Here is an 18,723-nt window from a genome sequence, read left to right as displayed (position 1 = left end):
GGTTCTATCTTCTTCTTTTTTTATTATTTCTCGTCCGGTATTTGGTGCTCACATTGGAGATCGACTAAATTCGAATTGTGCTGAGAAGTCCCACGTTGGGATAAAATGTTTCCTAACAAAGATGACTTCGTACCTAGGAGGACTCGAACCCGAGACCTCTTGGGACTTGATTTGGGACCACACTATATTTGGATTCACATTGTAGGATTGCATATGTGCTTGATAAAATTCAGATTTACGTGGCACATGATTTATTTCTAGGGATAGCGCTTCCAATGTGATTTTCTCCATTGTATTTGGATAAAAGGTTAGTAGATAGTAGAGTGTTGTTTTGCGTATTCATGTGATTTTCTCTATTCTAAACTCTAGTTTAATCAAGTAGCAATGGTAGGACAACTAGATATTCAAAATGTCTCACGTTCATGTAAGTTTTGAAGATGGGTTACACCTAAGTCATTAATTATAATGAAGGCATAAAATACAAAGCATAACTAGTTGATTTCACGGCTCTAAGTCCTGACTCCAATGTTCCTCTTCAAAAAATAATAATATATAATTTATTTTATTAAACGTGAGACTCGTAAATAATAGGATACATTACCTATTTTAATAAGCAAAATGCATTAATGCACTATTAAAATAAGAACGTTTCCAATACAATCAAAATATATCAAGTTAAATCCTTCCAAAATTACTCCTTTGTAGCCTAAATAGGAGTAATAATTCTTTAAATCAACTTAAAATAAAAATATATATTATTTTCCTCATCAATCCTAAATTAAAAGGAGAATGTGATTACTTTAATGTTTTATTTTACCGCAATCTAATAAAATTATTATTTTTTTGGACTATATAGTAAACAATTTTTAGTTTTCATTTTCAAAGTAAAAATTCAATCTTTTGCATTACTTTTCTTGTACTTGCATATTTTATTTCTAATCAAGAAAAAAATAATGACATTGAAAATATTTATATATAAAAAAATGAATGGCATAGCACAAGAAGAGCAATTTTGTTTAAAAAATAACCAAAGAGCAAACTATGCTTACGGACAAACCATAAAAAGATTAAATGGCTATCTTTTTCTTGTGACGTATATAAATAAGCAATGTATTTTTTCCAACATAAAATGTCAACTTGTTCTTATTTAGTTGTCCTTTCCTCTCATCAACATATAAAAAAAAAAATTTAAAAATTGTGATTTTTATATGTTAGACTCAAAAGAGGACATAATTGAGAGAAAATAAAAAAATTGCAAAAGATGAATAAACAAATAATAAGTTTTGTTCTTCTTTTGCTCTTTTCATGTTTGGTACATGGAGAAGATCCTTATCTTACTTTCGAGTGGAAAGTTACTTATGGAACTATTTCACCTCTAGGTGTACCACAACAAGTCATTTTAATCAATGGTCAATTCCCTGGACCTAAAATTAATTGTACATCAAACAACAACATTGTTGTAAATGTAATCAATCAATTAGATGAACCATTCCTTATAACATGGAAAGGGATTCAACAAAGGAAGAATTCATGGCAAGATGGTACATTGGGGACAAATTGTCCTATCCCTCCTGGTAAAAATTTCACCTATCATTTCCAGGTTAAGGATCAGATCGGTAGCTATTACTATCACCCTACAACCGCGCTACATAGGGCAGTTGGAGGGTATGGTCCTATAACTATATATAGTCGCGCATTGATCCCTGTCCCATTTGATACACCGGCTGATGATTTCACCGTTCTTGTGAGTGATTGGTATACTAATAGTCATAAATCATTGAAAGGTCTTTTAGACACGGGGCGTTCACTAGGAAGGCCAGATGGGATTGTTATAAATGGTAAAAGCGGAAAAGGTGATGGTAAAGATGAGCCTATGTTTACAATGGTTAAAGGAAAGACATATAGGTTTAGGTTTTGTAACGTGGGTATGAAGGATACAATCAATGTTCGAATTCAAGGACATACAATGAAACTTGTTGAGATGGAAGGATCTCACACTGTTCAAAATTTGTATGAGTTGTTGGATATTCATTTGGGACAATGCTTATCTGTCTTGATTACTGCTGATCAAAACCCTAAGGACTATTTCATTGTTGCTACTTCACGTTTTACTAAGGAATCTCGTGTCGCGACCGCCACCATCCGTTATGCCAACGGTAATCTTGAATTACGTGATCATTTCATCTATAATTGTTTAAACTGTTTGAATGAACATTACGTATTTCTAGTAACAACATTTTTAATTACTTGATTATATTTTGTTTTTAGCTCATTATGACATTTGAACTTTCTAGGACTTATGTCTACTCTAATACAATAATGGACTATTGTATCATGACAACCTCACATGTTAAGTTACTTATTTAATTATATTATGTTTCAACAGGTAAAGGTCCCGCCTCTCCTCTTGAAAAGAAAGAAGCTCCGGAAGGATGGGAGTGGTCACTCAACCAATTCAACTCATTCCGTTGGAATTTGACCGCGAGTTCAGCTAGACCTAACCCTCAAGGTAGTTACCATTACGGTCAAATCAACATCACACGAACCATTAGGTTGGTGAGCACCGCCGGTGTTGTGAACGGGAAACACCGTTACGCCATCAACGGTGTCTCGCACACGGATCCCGAGACACCAATTAAGTTGGCTCAATACTATGGTGTTGCGGACAAGGTGTTCAAATATGGACTATGTAAGGATGAGTATATACCACCAAGTGGAAATGAAGTAATCACAATTGCACCTAATGTGGTTAATGTTACATATCGCAATTTTGTTGAAATTATACTTGAAAATCATGAGAAGAGTGTTCAATCTTGGCATTTGGATGGATTCAACTTCTTTGCTGTTGCGTAAGTACCTCAATTCTACTATACTTTTAAAGTTTTTAGCGTTGAATTCATCTTAATTTTTGAAATTATAACTTCAACCGTTAATACTAAGCTACTTAAAACTTTATTGATTTGTCACACCACAAACATACACCACATACCTAAAATTTGTGTGAAAAATGTTATTTCAGTTATATGACATTTTTCTATTCAAATTGTAAGTATGCATAGGAGATCATAATGCAGCCCCCCCCCCCCCCCCCCCCCCCCCCCCCCCCCCCCCCCCCCCCCCCCCCCCCCCCCCCCCCCCCCCCCCCCCCCCCCCCCCCCCCCCCCCCCCCCCCCCCCCCCCCCCCCCCCCCCCCCCCCCCCCCCCCCCCCCCCCCCCCCCCCCCCCCCCCCCCCCCCCCCCCCCCCCCCCCCCCCCCCCCCCCCCCCCCCCCCCCCCCCCCCCCCCCCCCCCCCCCCCCCCCCCCCCCCCCCCCCCCCCCCCCCCCCCCCCCCCCCCCCCCCCCCCCCCCCCCCCCCCCCCCCCCCCCCCCCCCCCCCCCCCCCCCCCCCCCCCCCCCCCCCCCCCCCCCCCCCCCCCCCCCCCCCCCCCCCCCCCCCCCCCCCCCCCCCCCCCCCCCCCCCCCCCCCCCCCCCCCCCCCCCCCCCCCCCCCCCCCCCCCCCCCCCCCCCCCCCCCCCCCCCCCCCCCCCCCCCCCCCCCCCCCCCCCCCCCCCCCCCCCCCCCCCCCCCCCCCCCCCCCCCCCCCCCCCCCCCCCCCCCCCCCCCCCCCCCCCCCCCCCCCCCCCCCCCCCCCCCCCCCCCCCCCCCCCCCCCCCCCCCCCCCCCCCCCCCCCCCCCCCCCCCCCCCCCCCCCCCCCCCCCCCCCCCCCCCCCCCCCCCCCCCCCCCCCCCCCCCCCCCCCCCCCCCCCCCCCCCCCCCCCCCCCCCCCCCCCCCCCCCCCCCCCCCCCCCCCCCCCCCCCCCCCCCCCCCCCCCCCCCCCCCCCCCCCCCCCCCCCCCCCCAAACAACTATATCTCAATCTGGACCAAACCTGGCGGCTAGGACAAGGCTTGGTATACTTTCTTCCCTTTATCAGTAGGCGGTATATATAGTCGCATTTCAAATATGAATTCTCATCAACTATGTCAAACTTTATGACAATGACCTAAAATACAAAACCGCCTATCTTTTCAACCCTTCTTAAAGTGTGCTAAAAAGTTCTTACATAGTCTCTTTTTTCCATAAAACACAATTATATAACCTATTGAAATTGAAGGGGTTGCGGATATCATTCCAAATCACGTATTCAAATCCCTTGCGTTTTTTTTTTAGATAAATTTCTGACTCCACTACTGATGTCTCATTCAGGATTGCACCGGGGAGATGGAAGCCAGAGATGAGACAAAACTACAACTTACTTGATGCTGTGAGTAGGAGCACAATCCAAGTGTACCCAAATTCATGGGCTGCAATTATAACAACTCTTGACAATGCTGGGCTTTGGAATTTAAGATCCAATGCACTTGAAAAACAATATTTGGGCCATCAACTCTATTTTAGTGTTAATGCACCAAACACATCTTTGAAAGATGAGTACAACATGCCTGATAATGATATATCGTGTGGAATCATCAAGGATTTGCCTCATCCAAAACCTTACTCCATATAAAAGTAGATCGAGCGAGCGATATGTGATATTATGTAACGAGATTTTATATTTTTGTATTCTCTTGAAAAAAAATCATCTTTTTGTTGTTGTGGTATGAATTGATTAATTAATAGGATTTATTTCCAATTGTACATCTTAATTCCAAGAAAAATCAATGTATTTATCATTATTTTTCATGTCTCGAATGATTTATTTTCTGAATCATTTTGTAGTGAAGTATTATTTTTTTTCGGTCAAAGTATTCCGCGATTTGAATTTGAATTTCTTTTGTCTCGTGTTTCTTTTTCAGTACGGTGAAATGAATTTGTTATTTGTTTCTTTAAATGTTTATAATATATTCACACCACTTCAAAACAATAAATACGTATCGATTTTTGAGATAAGAAGTAAACGTTCAAAACTCGTTATAAGTTGAATAATTATAATAAATAGATCGATAACATAAAATTTTGTATACGCTACTGAGTTTGGCTGAATAGTGATTTAAATTCACTCGTTTCTTTTCTTAGAAAACTCTTCATCTCGTGTTGATTTGAGATGAATTTAAATAAAGGAATGTGGTTAGTAAGGATTTATATAATCAATTCCAAACTCATATAAAACTCCTTATCTCACTCAAAATATATATCAATTGAGACGTGAAAATACCATTTCGCTGCATTGAAAATGTATTTCTTATTCTATGCATAATAAGATGATTGTACATATAAGTTTTGTATAATAAGATTGTACACAATAAATTATATTTTCAACATTGATCAAAAATCATATTTTGAGAGACATTAAGGTGTCTGAAGTTCGAACATATGTCCCTACGATTTCAAACAAAAATATGGGAAATTTGGTCTTTCCAAGTCAAACTTCAAATGTGTAGGTCGAAAGTTCACTTACTTTCAAAGAGTACAGTTTAAAAATTATTTTCACAATCAATTGATTATATGTTATAACATGTTAAACTATTCTAATAATATTTTTAGAAGAAAATAACTATCAGCATATACAAGTTGAAGTCCATTAAAGTTTTCCGACAGTCTTAACTCCAACAGGTTTTTCTTGTCTTGTCATTTTTGTCACTCGTCTCAGTTCTCTTACTTCATATCTCAACATGAATCCAGATTAATCAGGTTCCAATGCAATATCGGATATCGAGTGGAAAATTCAAAAGAAAATATTTTATATATAGAGCTAAATGAAAATTGTATACAAATGCTCATGAATTTACCAAAGCTTAAAGAGCCAAGGTATATTAAATTTGTAGTTTAAAAAGAATGAAGGGAACAAATACAAAACTGAATTATTCATGTTACATGACCATAAAAAACAACAATAAATCATAAAATTTCTACTCAAATCCAAAGAAGAAACTTCATTGTGTGTAAAGAATTTAGGATCTTTGTGTGTCTAACTAATTCCAGATCATATCCTTGAAGATGGCAAACAAATCTCCATTGATGTAATCGTTATCGACAAGGCTGACCAAGAAGTAACTGTTTTGAACCTGTAAAACGAAATGAAAATACCGTCTTATTAGTAGTTTACGAGCAAAAAACAGGTGTAATTTCACGGATGGTCATCGTAGAACTAGCTTTTGTAAAGGGAAAATAACTCAACTATGTGCTATATATTACAGAAAATTAACAAACATTGGAAAATGCTAAATCTAGTCCCTATATATAGAGCATAGTTGAGTTATTTTTCCGTTATTAGTTTTATCACTTTGATGCAATAAACTGGAAACGTGGATGACCATACGAGAAATTAACTCAGCAAATGTACAGCACATATTAGGTTGAATGGCAAAGGGACAAATTACTTTATCAAGATAGAGGAAGGTGTGTGAATGTACCTGTTCGAGTAATGTTCTAGATGGATCATTCTCGGGGTATAATTGAGCCCAACCTCGTGACCAGATTTCAAATGCCTCGTCTTTCCATACCATGAAGCTGGCAGGATCAACGACGGTTGGTTGTACAATCTCCTTAGCTGGGAAGACGCCCCATGTCACTGCATTGACGTCGACTTGGTTGACGTTGGACATCCAGTTTCCTTTCTTGTTCACAGCCATGTAGGTAAGGAAGGGGAAAGCCATGCATTTTTCGATAACAGCATTTAACTTCTCACGCGAGCAAAAGAACTCTAAGTATGCCTTTTGATAAACAAATCCACCAGGACCACCCCATCCTGCAAAAGAAGGCAAAAGAAGTTATTTGAAATTAAACGAAAGCATAATACATAAACTGACGCTCTAACTTGGCATCAGCTGACAAGTAAGCACTCCAACTTTGAGAGTGTTCATCTAGATACCTCAACTTGGTCTCAACCGGCAACTAAACACTCAAACTCTTCCCTGCTCTATCTCGTGGACACACCCGATGCTGATGTGACACATAATTTTGGAAGTGTCTAGATGATTTTGTAAGTTGGAGTGTTTACTTGCTAGCTGAGATCAAGTTTGAGCGTTTGTTTATGTATTATGCCTTAAAAGAAACAAATTAATCGTCCTTGTGTACAGATGAGAAGTTTAAGCATCAAACTTACCAACTAAAGGAGCGTCGGACTTTGCACCATTAACTGATGGTTGGCTGTTAATAGTCAGGAAACCTTTCGAGTTTATATTACCCAAGTGATCATCGATGATCTTTGTCTCTGCCTGAAGCCCATCTAACTCAGACCAAGGACAACTTCTCAGCTTCCCGAGACAGTAGTTCATAAATCTCTGATGATGTGAAAATTCCGTTAGAACTTGGAAATGAGTCGGGTTTAGACAATAAGTGAAGTGTAACTCAAAACAATACCTCATAGATGTCTTCCACACTATTGAGAGCAATAGCCCATTCCTCTTGAAGTTTCTTATCACGTGAGCGTGCCCGCATGAACTGTTGGAGAGTGACAAAGGCAGCTATATCAGAGATAACGAATGTAACTAGAACATTCTAACCGATCAGCCCAAGAAACAGACAGTTCATGGGACTTCACTCAGATAGTTATATTACTTTGACCTTGTTTGCCTATTTAACCTTCAACCAAGGTTAAAGCTCCACAAGTAAAGCAGGATGAATAAAATCCTTTCTTATCTACACCAAAACGAATCTTTCTCCTTATTATAGCAATATGATTCGATACGAAAAAAAGAAAAGAGGGGCTTAACAATGCTCTAGGAGTGGATGGTTTCCTATACTATACCTTATAAATTCTGAACTTTTAGTGAAATTATTCAACTAGTTAAGACCCTTAAACACAGAAAAGTATGATCTCAATCATCGGCAATCACCTGATAATCACTAAGTGCTCCATATGACGGATTTTTAGCATTGCCCCATCGGCCATGTGGAAACTCATCCCAACCAATGGTTCTTGAGATGTAGCTCTTCGGACGGTTGGCCCTACCATCATTGCAAATGGAAGATCAGTTTCTAATTACAATAAGGAGAATTATTTTGACATTGATTTGTATCTCTACATACCAGAATATAGGACGGACATCTTCTTTGATACGGAAAACATTTGTAGGACGTCTCCAAGGTAATGGCCTTGAAATTTTGGACTCTTCAATCAATCCAAGATTCTGCATTTTCCAGGCAACTCACATTGTAAGCAAAATCCATTCTATTTCTGAAATCATATCACTATTTCAACATATTATAAAGCAGAAATTACAAGGTAAGAAGATTAACCATCAAAATGGCCAATGCTGATTTCTCCATGTTTAATGTATAAAGATGCAATGTCTTAATGCCACTGGCCATAATTTTCTTGCACATTTCAGTTCCAAGGTGAATTCCATATGCTTTGACAGCCTCTTCGTTATCCTTAATAGGTTCCAAGGCAGCTGTAATCTCTGCCGGGATCTATAATGTCATTAAGAAAGGGGAAAAAATGAGTATCTGGAATGCAGGAGCCAGGAGCAGCTTAACATCCAAGTCAATCAATGTGTCGTATTCATAGTTATCTTTTTTACTAAACATAAACTACAATAACGGCTCACAAAAGCGTCACCAAGTATATATAAAGAATATAATGGATACCAACTGAACTTATGAATTTGGTTGACCTAAGAAACAACAAGAAGAAAAACACTGGATCAATAGCATTTGGTCAAAGTAAATTGAGCTTCCAGCTAACATGTCTATGCAACACTTGGATAAATCATCTTCACCACCATGCAGTGGTACAAATTAAGTCGTTCATGCTTTGAGGTGGAAATGTGGAACAAATAATACAGTGGCAAACAAGAACTGTGCCAAGTCGTAAAGGGTAGTTAAGAAGGTTGACTGACGAGGCTTAAGTGAAGTAACAGATAGACATTCCAATAATGCAGAATACTGTGGTTAATTGAGGAAGACGAGCAAAGGGAGTCTTATTCAAGGAATTCATTCAACGAAAACAAACAAAGTCAGGTTTATTAGATGAGAATAGCTTGAAGATCTCTTTTTTTTCTGGTTCATCGGGACCCAGATACCGGCCCACAAAACTTCTTAAACATTAAAGGCTTCATAACATTACGCAAGATTAAGCACCAACAGGATAGTGCCTAAAAAATATTTTGTAAAATGACAATTCCAAGTGTTGGAGTTGTCATGCATCACAATATGCAGAAGGCAACATTTGAGCTGACATGCAGACACTTAATTTGAGACTGAGAATGGATTATACTCTAAAAAATAAGGGAATACCCTAGTTTTGCAAAATCCAGTCATGCGCAAGAAGCCCTTATAATTGTTGATGGGCATGATTCCTGGAACAATGGGACAAGTTATCCCAATTTGACGACAATCACTGACAAACTTGAGGAAATTATCAGTATCATAGAAGAGTTGAGTTACAATGAGATCAGCTCCAGCATCAACCTGAAGAATACAAGTTCCCACAAGTGTCAGAAACTTACGAACAAAACAAGAACACTTCACTTTTCTTCTTCATGGCCAATTAATGTAAAATATATTATATTCACCCAAAGATGAAACATAATGCTGGGAATAACTACCTTTTGTTTGAGATAGGCAAGTTCGTTTTCGTATGTCTCAAGTGTAGCTAGTCCAGTTGCAGGTATAACATCAGGATGCGCCTCTGAAAAGCAATAACATAGTCAATATCAGCATCGGAACAGAAGAAGAACCTCATATTTCTCAAGGTTAGTGTAGAAGAAGATCATATTGCAGAAACCAAAAAAGCAACCAAAATTGGACAAATTTTACTTTATACTTCCTCAGTTTCATTCTATGTGCTAGTATTGACCTGACACAGGGTCTAAAATATGAATTATGTCTTATTCTTCCACCCTTTCGATTTGTTTGTCTTACTTTCCTTTTTAGTTTGTTTAAAAAAGAATGTTACTTTCAATATTTAGTAACTCTCTACCCCCAACATTCTACATGACATATTTAAGACCACAAGATTCAAAGGATATTTTGGTATATTACACATATCTTTAGTTTCAAACAAACAAATTGAAACAGAGAGAGTATATCTTATATTAGCAATAGTGAAAGAAAATACTAAGATAATTGCTCAAAAGTTAGTTTGATAGAGGAAACATCAAATCTTAAATTTTGGATAGTGAATTTGGATTCTTGTAAGTTGTTAAAGTAGTATAGAAGTATGATAGTATGAACCATTTTGGGACGTCCTGAAATGGAAAGAGAATCAAAGAAATTGAAACAAATGAAGTAATGAAATACACCAAAAAAATCCCAAGAGATTGGTAACTAACCAGGGTAACCCGCAACAGTGATCCCAAAGTAATCCCCATACTTGGCCCGCATGTGCTTTACCTGCAAAGGAAAACAAAGGCAATCGAATTAATAATACAAATGTTATAGCAGTATTAGAAGAATTACTGTATGAAACAAATCAATCAGATCCCAGATCAAAGACTATTACTAATGAACCTAAGTCGCATTCAAGAATTAAATTCAATGAGTTCAGAGAGGACGTGGCCATCATATATATAAAGTTCAATTTCTTTTTCCATATGTATACATGTTTCAAGATAAAAGCAATGTGTTCAGTTGGAACTGCAATGAACATTTGCAGATGCAACAAATTATCAACAATGGGTCCAGCTGAACGCCTGATCCCGACATTCTTTTTTCTTTTACAACCGTGGTGTCTGGTCCAAGCTTGCGCGCCTCTCGACTAATTCCACGGGATGCTGCCACCTCCCACCAACAACAAGTACCAGGTAGTTCTACACCAAGACTAGGACAGATGTGAAGAAATTAAATAGTGTTTTTTTTGTCTCTGCTGGAATTTGAACCTAAGATTCCACCTCGACATTTTCAACACAGAAATATATATATACAAAGTACTTAAAAATTCAACAAAGATTGAATTTTGAACCCAACATTTCAAAATGTGTAATGTTTTTAGCAATCAAACATGTTGCACCTGAGACCCCATGGTTCCCACCTCGGCATTTTCAACACGGAACTATAGATATATATGTACAAACTACCTCAAAATTCAACAAAGATCAAATTTTGAGCCCAACATTTCAAAATTGTGTAATGTATTCAGCAATCAAAACATGTCGAACCTAAGACCGGAACCACCTCGACATTTTCAACACAGAAACATACATATACATGTACAAACTACTTCAAAATTCAACAAAGATACAAATTTTGAACCCAACATTTCAAAATATGTAATGCATTCATCAATCAAACCATTCTAAACACATAAAAATCAAATCTTGGAATCAAAATTAGTAATTTTTACCAGATCTAAAGCACAAGCAAAACCACCTTCAACTTGAACAAACTTATCTTGTCCATGAGGAGGATCTCCACGAAGAGCGAGAACATTTTGAATCCCATTAGACTTAATAGTTTCAAGAGCATGATCAATTTTCTCAACAGGCATATTTGTACAAGTCAAATGCATCATTGTCTCAACACACACCATATTCTGCATCCTATTTGAAATTTCAAGAGTCAGATCTGCTGTTGAACCACCAGCACCCCATGTAATATCACAAAAAGATGGGTTATGTGACACCATTCTTTCCATTCTTTCAAACAAATTATCAACCCCATCTTCAGTTTTTGGTGGAAAAAACTCAAAAGAGAAAACTACTCTGTCATCTTTCACAGATTCTTGAATTTTCTCAATAACCTTCATTTTTCAAAAAAACAATGTAGGATCAAATTGGGGGTGTTTAGGAAAAAGGGTTAGTGAAGAATCTTGAAAATGGTTAGAAGAAAGGTAAAAAATAGGTAGAAGATTGAAGGAGTTTGTGGCATTGCCATGTAGTCTCCCAACAACCTTCTTCTTCTTCTTTTTTATTGTAGGGTCACAAAGTTTTGTGATTTTTTATTTTATTTTTTATAATTATTTGGTATTCGAATTTTATATAAAGAAAGTGAGTAATAGATAGTCGAAATGACGTTTAGGTAAGTTTATATTTATGGTATTTGGGCTTTTCTAAAATATCGTTAAAAATGTAGCAGATTCTCTAGAAGTGGTGTATCTTTGGAGAATTTGACATGAATGTATAGCATCCTTTTCAAAAAGCCCGAGCAACGTAGGTTTATAGACAGTCGGCGCGGCTATTCTACTAAGTAAGGCCTTCCACCAGTACAAGTATTGAATGACTCTGGTACAAGAACTTAGGCAGGTAAAAAGAAATCAATGCACTTCTCTTTCAACGAACTATGATTCATGGGTTTTCTGAACATGTTGTCGCATTCATCTTGAATAAACAATGCATTATTTTTTTAAGGATCTTACATGCACTCAACGACGTTATTAAAAAGTCTGAGTAGTGTTTTATGTTCTTTTACTCCTAAAACTTGTAGTAATTATTGTGGATGACACCTCTAATTCTAAAATCTAAGTATCTTTATTTTTTTAAAAAAACAATAATGTTTTGGTCAATTTCACACAAGATATATTATTGATGTAATGTCTTGGCTAATTTGAGCGTAATTGGACAATTGACTATCGATTAGTGTCCCACAACAATATAAGGTGGACTCATTATCTACTGAACTTCGAATCACACTATGCACTAACCTTTGAAAATTTCTCGATTATCAACCAATAATATTCCTTAGTAAATTGAGAAAGGTTGAATTGGACCTTTTTTCTTAATGCAGTCTATTGGTTACAATTGATAGCCCCCCACAAGTCCTAACTGTGTATAAAGGGAAAGGTGGTCCAATTACCATGTGGGCCGTTGTTGGGGCTAGCTAGAGGATCGAATTCTGTAAATAGAATTGTTTTTGATAAAATATGTTTTTTTTTAATATTTTACGTGATTTAATATTAAATTAATTAGGACTTCAACATGGTTCATCCAACTTTAATAGTTGGAGTGACATTTGAGCTTGACTTATTCAATATCTTATTTCTTCTCTTGTAATTGTGACCTCAAAAAACTCAACTTGTCATAGAAAACAAAATAATATAAATAATTTCAAAAAGTGCTGATTGTGACCCCTCAATTATTTTTTCTTAGATATGATAATTTATAATGAAAATAAACATAATTTAATTAATTTGAAAGGTCAAAAACAATTGGATAATGTAAGAGGGCACAACATATGAATAATTGTCTATATAAACTTTGAAAAATCCACAATAATCCCAAAAAAAATGAACTTTTTGTAGTTGAATTACTAGAAGAATATTATCCAAAAATCCCAATTTAAACCTTTTTTCTTGATTTACAGTTTGAAACTTTTTTTCAGTTACGATTCATATAGTTCACTTCAACTTTCTTGGGGTTAATGCAAAATACAAAATTTCAACTTTCATGATGTTAGTAAAAGTCTTTTCTTCGTGACTGATTTACATATTCGACTCCAACTTTTTTGGGATTGATGTTATACCAACTTTCTTGATTTTTAGTTGAAGTCTTTTTTTTGTGACGATTCACATAGCTGACTCCAACTTTCTTGTAATTAAGGCTTAACTCTAACTTTCTTGGAGTCGAGTCATAATTTCAACTTTCTTGAGATTGAGGCGTAGTTGTTATATATAGTTTTAAGTGAATCTTGTGAGATTAAAGAGTAGAAAAAAAAAGTGGATATGATTTTGCAAGAAGATGATGGCAATTTGATGCCACCTACAAATTTCTCAGCAGTGGAAGATAACTGCATTTATAGATCTGGTTTCCCTCAGTCCTCCAATTTCCCATTTTTGCAATCACTCAATTTGAGCTCTATCATGTTAGTCTCTCTCTCTCTCTCTTTTATTGATAGTGAAGTCGTAGTATTTCTTCTGTAGTTTCTTGTCCTTCAATTTTTGTTACTATCTGATGTTTCTGGTAGGTATTTCAATTATCGCACTATTTTATTATAGTTGTTGTTCTTTTTTCAGGATGATTTGTCGTGCTTTCTATAGTATTTTGTCAATGATTACTTCACTTCTGCTATCTTTTTCGACCTGCTTTGATATGCTTTTACTTGAGTTGAGTGTCTTTTGGAAATGAACTCTCTACCTCCCAAAGTAGGGTAAGGTCTGCATACAGTCTACCCTCTCCGTACCTCAGTCGTGGAATTAAATTGACCTATAACGGTAGCCAACTCTGTGTATCACGTCCGAGGGGTGACCTAGTGGTCAATGAAGTTAGTTGAGAAAACCGTGAGGTCTCGGGTTTTAATTCCAAGTAGAGGCAACAATATTAGGTTATTTTCTTTCCATCTATCTGAGTCTTGGTTGATAGAGTTAACTGTGTTAAATTTCACTAGTAGTGTAAGTGCATATAAGTTCACTTTCTCATTCTTCTTTTCGAGATTTTATGAATTTGTTCTAATCATTCTTCCCCAGACACTGCTAATGCGGAATGTTTTGTGCATCGAACTGCCTTTTTTTTGTTATTATTATTATGTGAGGATTGATAATTTGCTTTGTTGTTTACAGATGTTTGTGTCAAGAGCCTTATCCTGAAGAGAATTTGAAGTTTCTTCAATTTAACAAAGTAAAGCTTTTCCAATTTGGAATGGATGGCACCAAGGTAGTTCATTTTATATTTCTTCTATAATTTGTTCCTTTATCGGTAGAGGAGGAGGATTGCGGTAGGTTGACGATTATAGTAAAAAACTAATCTAATTAATAAGTATCCTAAAAAGATACGAATTCATATAACCAACTCCAACTATCTGAGGATTGAGTAGTAGTTGATTTAAAGATATTGTGTGTATGTGTTTCGTTGATGCGACTTTTGGTTTTTATAATGAGTTTAAGTTCTATGCAATGACGAGTGTGTCAAAAGTATGGGAAAAATGATAACTGACCTGTTATCACAGAGTAAAATTCATTGATAACGTAAAAAGATCTTTACGGAGTCACTGTCTATAACTTAAATCCTCATGTAATATGATCAAATGGAAGAAATATTAGTTAATTTTCATCTTAAGAAATATTCAGATTCATGAAAGTTGAAGTTTTTTCTGTTTAGGAGTCATCGACTATGTCGAGGAGTGCTATAACAGAGGCTTTGAAAGTGTTAACGGGTATACAATCTCGAGCATTCTCTCTCCCTATCATGTTTTTAGGCTCATAATTCAAGTCTATGTTGCTCGGACTCTCCAAAAAATGGTGTCAGGTATGTGTCGGATCCTCCAAAAGTAGTGCTTTCTGAGGATCCGACATGGGTGAGGTAACATTTTTTGAGAGTCTGAGCAACAGAGCTAGGTTCTTATATATGCATGTTAACTTTCTTTCTGTATTTGTCTCCAGATGTTAGAAATCATCCAGTTCTTATCCACTGCAAGCGTGGAAAGGTACATTGATTTCGTTATTTTTAGTTCAAGCACCTCTTAGATGTGCACTTTTCTACAATAACTAACCTACTATAACCGATTAAATTACACCGATTGTGTAAATATATGTTACATTGTTGGTGTATATAAGTAAAATATGATTCTTGATGTTAGAGTTGGACGTTTAAGCTTGAATCTTATCCGATTTGTTTTCTTAACTTCTGTTTGATCTTGGCATTGCTGCTTCGATTCTCATTTCTCATGCTGATTGTAATAACGCATACTATATTTGCTCCTGCAGCATCGAACAGGTCGCATCGTTGGTTGTCTAAGGAAATGGCAGAGTTGGTGTTTGTCTTCTGTGATGGACGAGTACAAGCATTTTGCTGGCGCGAAATGGAGAGAAACAGATGTGAGATTTCTCGAGACTTATGATGTTTCGTGCGTAAGGCATTGCCTCGAGAGCATTATCTACACGTATTATGGTTCAACGAAAAGATGCCTGCTATGTATAGAAGAAATTCTGCAGAAACCTCTGATGACTTCTGTTCTATAGAGGCACTATATCAATCCTTATTGTATTTTGAAGGAATCGGATATTCGTTCAGTTGTAAAAATCCGTTCTTTGTGTCATCTAAGTGAAAAGTTCTGTTAGGTTCTTAGTAACAGTCCGCGACCTTTCCTCTTTTACTTCACCAATTGTTCCTAATGGAAGGATATTAATTCAGAGAGTTAACATTGATTATTCGGGTCTAGTTGCTGCTTCTTTTAGAATGGTGTTGTCTGATCCAGCTTTTATGTACCTCGACTAATTCACTGGGCATATACTTCCATCCACCTGCACGTTTATCGGGTAACTTTACCACTCATTATGCATAGCATTGAATAGAGTGGGTTTCCCTTTTAGGTAGATGAGAAGAAATCACCTAGTGTCTCTTCTACCAGGATTCAGGTCTTGTTTCCCGATATTACCACTCCAACTTTTTGATCGCTAGGCCACTCCCTCGAGAGCTCAGGTTTGGTAGTAAATAGTTTGAAGATAAATGAGAGATATTTTGGAGATTTTCTGCATTTTTCGAGTTGTCACAGAGGCAACAGTTTCAGAAATGTCAACAGAGAATATTGATGGAAAATCGGGTAATTCCCCTCATATTCATTGTTGGCTAATGAATCGTTTACATCTGCTTGCTTAACGCTATACAATTGATGTTTATGTTAGTAACGATGCCAACAATTAGGCCAAAATACTTGGCCTGTTATGCAAGTTGCAAGTTCTTGAAATGCACAGTTATCGCCTTTCATTGAAGTGATGCTCCATATAGCTTGTTTGCTCACTGACATGTTGGTTCCAATGTGTCGTAGCCTCGATTGGTTCCACCTTGATCAAAGGGGATAAATACATATATATTTCTAAACCTTGAACTGTGTGTGTATTATTTAAGTCGAAAGCAGTGACTGCAAAGAATCTATACTGAATGATGTATCAGAAGACAGCTAGCGGAATAGCTAGGTCCAGTACTGAATCTCGTCTTTGGCTTTAAGGAGTCTCGAATTATTGTTGTCAGCGATAATATGTTGTGTATTCCCATCTGCTAAAAAAGAATCGGATGCACCATTTGGCAGTAAGAAATTGTTATTCAAATGAAAGTGAGACTCGTTCTGTCTTGCAGGAAAGCTCATTCGCGATGGCAATGGCAATGGTAATGGGAAGTCTGGGAGTTGTAAAGAAGTAGCTCCAAAACTCAAGTCCCCGAGGTAACTTGCACCAAAACTTGGCCTTAAATATTCGCTTCCCATGAAATGCTTTCTTTCGAATGGAATTGGTAGATCTTGAAATTGCACTCTGATATTTGAATCTTTGAGACTTTTTCGAGATGTTGTTGTGCAAGGCTGTTGCCCGTTGTTCAACATAGATGCTGAACGAACGTTTCCTGAAACACCATTCGTCTTGTTTGTTGATGGCACTTCATGGTTATGTTTCCCTTCATATGTTGTGATTACTGATTTAAAGTCATCTGCTGCCCTTTCGACATGTTTCCTCACTATGCATCCAGCACTCGTACATTTGTAGTAGCTCCTACACACGAAACAATTCTTTAAACATACCAACTGAGTTAAAGAGTTGTGTTTCTCGGACTCTTTCAAGAAAACATAAATTTGTCAACATACAACTAAGCATTTTATACCTGGGGTTCGGGTTTCCTTTGACAACTTTCTGGCCATATTTTCTCCAGCGATAGCCATCTTCAAGAATATCAATTTCACTCGCGACCTGTAGGACTACTTTTGGTTCTCTCACTGTTCTTGACAGAAAACTTGGTTCAGCTAAATAACCGTCTTTCTTCCTGAGGTCAATTCCACAACTTAAATAAGTTAAATAGACCACCATTCGTGTTACATACAAACACAATGAGTATTGGATCCTCTACAAGTACTAGTGCATTTTTTGAGTATCCGACACATGTGAGGCAACATTATTGGACAGTCCGAGCAACTTAGCACACTTTTTACCCGTAGACAGATGGTCAGGCTGAACGGACTGCTAGAGCTCGTCCCAAAAAATGGATCAAACAAAAGAAAAAGAAGGGTGGGGAGGAAATGCATACCTTCTTTTCGTCTCTAATTCATACTCATTGATACCATCACCAAGAAAATTACCTTCTTGAGTGGCTAAATCTTCATCTTCAGCATCAAATATAGTAAGTTTAGAAGAAATCTCATGAGATTCAAACACATTGATATTGTTCGACAACATTGGATCGGAGGCATCAGACAGGACAGGTGCAGGGGGTATTCTTTCTAGTCCTGCAACATCTCTATTGTACTCAAATTGTTGATCATTTCTCCATAATGATGATCCATTTTCTTGGGCAACAACATATATATCATCCGTAGTTTTTCGTCGAAGATGTTGAGTTTTTGGATGATTATGAGCACCATTGTAGACAATTTCTATAACTTGTCCATTTGGTGCACACTCAACTTTTTTCCTCACAAGACAATTTTGTTGAGTACATTTATAGTAACTTCTTGGAAAATTACTCCCTTTAACTTGCTTTTGTCCATATTTTCTCCATGTGTATCCATCATCTGATGAATTGTTAGCACTAATGCTACTACTAAATATGCCTCTCTGCTCAAATTGTTGGTTTTGTTTCTTGCTATATTCTTCTTCTTGCTGAGGGATTTCATTGTTTCTTGACTCAATACAATTCAAAATTTGTCCAACATTCTCAGTTGGTGTCTGCATTTCAGGGGAAACACATAACTTCCAAAATTTAATATTATATCAGACAAGTATTGAAAACATCTCGCAAATTATTAGTTTCATTCTTCTACATGACCAACGAAACTTAGATACACCCCAGATCTGTCACATGACATAGCAAATAGTTTCAAATTCTTGTACGAGCATGGGATTGTTAATAAAAAGCTGAGGGAAGTGTTGAAAACACCCCTAAACTTGGTGAGAATTTTTTTTTTTTTTTTTTTTTTTTTTTTTTTTTTTTTTTTTTTTTTTATACA

At 37.4% G+C, this 18,723-nt stretch overlaps 5 protein-coding genes across 7 annotated transcripts; 2 read left to right on the top strand and 3 right to left on the bottom strand.

Annotated features, from left to right (window-relative positions):
* Positions 1–1,258: 1,258 nt before the first annotated feature.
* On the top strand, positions 1,259–4,537 carry LOC102596414 (L-ascorbate oxidase homolog). Its single transcript, XM_006345766.1, has 3 exons — positions 1,259–2,156; positions 2,387–2,849; positions 4,189–4,537. Exons 1-3 carry the CDS (start codon positions 1,262–1,264, stop codon positions 4,487–4,489), a joined length of 1,659 nt encoding a protein of 552 aa, XP_006345828.1. The 5' UTR covers positions 1,259–1,261; the 3' UTR covers positions 4,490–4,537.
* Positions 4,538–5,702: 1,165 nt separating this feature from the next.
* On the bottom strand, positions 5,703–11,725 carry LOC102596086 (probable methylenetetrahydrofolate reductase). The gene is made up of 11 exons (XM_006345765.2): positions 11,210–11,725; positions 10,200–10,260; positions 9,474–9,556; positions 9,163–9,336; positions 8,164–8,337; positions 7,954–8,054; positions 7,761–7,872; positions 7,285–7,365; positions 7,028–7,205; positions 6,336–6,670; positions 5,703–5,987 (listed from the first exon to the last, which is right to left on the bottom strand). Exons 1-11 carry the CDS (start codon positions 11,609–11,611, stop codon positions 5,895–5,897), a joined length of 1,794 nt encoding a protein of 597 aa, XP_006345827.1. The 5' UTR covers positions 11,612–11,725; the 3' UTR covers positions 5,703–5,894.
* Positions 11,726–13,083: 1,358 nt separating this feature from the next.
* Positions 13,084–17,343, top strand: LOC102595747 (probable tyrosine-protein phosphatase At1g05000). Of its 3 annotated transcripts, none has more exons than XR_001473261.1 (6): positions 13,084–13,662; positions 14,357–14,450; positions 14,895–14,949; positions 15,176–15,219; positions 15,500–16,051; positions 16,144–17,343. XR_001473261.1 is itself a non-coding variant. In XM_006345764.2 (5 exons), exons 1-5 carry the CDS (start codon positions 13,523–13,525, stop codon positions 15,752–15,754), a joined length of 588 nt encoding a protein of 195 aa, XP_006345826.1. In that variant the 5' UTR covers positions 13,084–13,522; the 3' UTR covers positions 15,755–17,343. The 3 variants fall into 3 exon arrangements, 1 of the variants encoding a protein (XP_006345826.1); XR_001473260.1 differs by having other exon boundaries at positions 15,500–16,335; positions 16,869–17,343; XM_006345764.2 differs by having other exon boundaries at positions 15,500–17,343.
* Positions 15,798–17,607, bottom strand: LOC102595422 (probable WRKY transcription factor 34). Its single transcript, XM_006345763.2, has 2 exons — positions 17,385–17,607; positions 15,798–17,275 (listed from the first exon to the last, which is right to left on the bottom strand). Exons 1-2 carry the CDS (start codon positions 17,585–17,587, stop codon positions 16,705–16,707), a joined length of 774 nt encoding a protein of 257 aa, XP_006345825.1. The 5' UTR covers positions 17,588–17,607; the 3' UTR covers positions 15,798–16,704.
* Positions 15,798–18,553, bottom strand: LOC102591436 (probable WRKY transcription factor 33). Its single transcript, XM_015308060.1, has one exon. It carries the CDS (start codon positions 18,446–18,448, stop codon positions 17,765–17,767), a length of 684 nt encoding a protein of 227 aa, XP_015163546.1. The 5' UTR covers positions 18,449–18,553; the 3' UTR covers positions 15,798–17,764.
* Between the last annotated feature and the right edge of the window lie 170 nt (positions 18,554–18,723).

Source organism: Solanum tuberosum, unplaced genomic scaffold (assembly GCF_000226075.1).
Source record: "Solanum tuberosum cultivar DM 1-3 516 R44 unplaced genomic scaffold, SolTub_3.0 scf00072, whole genome shotgun sequence".
NCBI classification, from domain to species: domain Eukaryota; kingdom Viridiplantae; phylum Streptophyta; class Magnoliopsida; order Solanales; family Solanaceae; genus Solanum; species Solanum tuberosum.
This window is presented reverse-complemented; position numbering and strand designations above follow the sequence as displayed.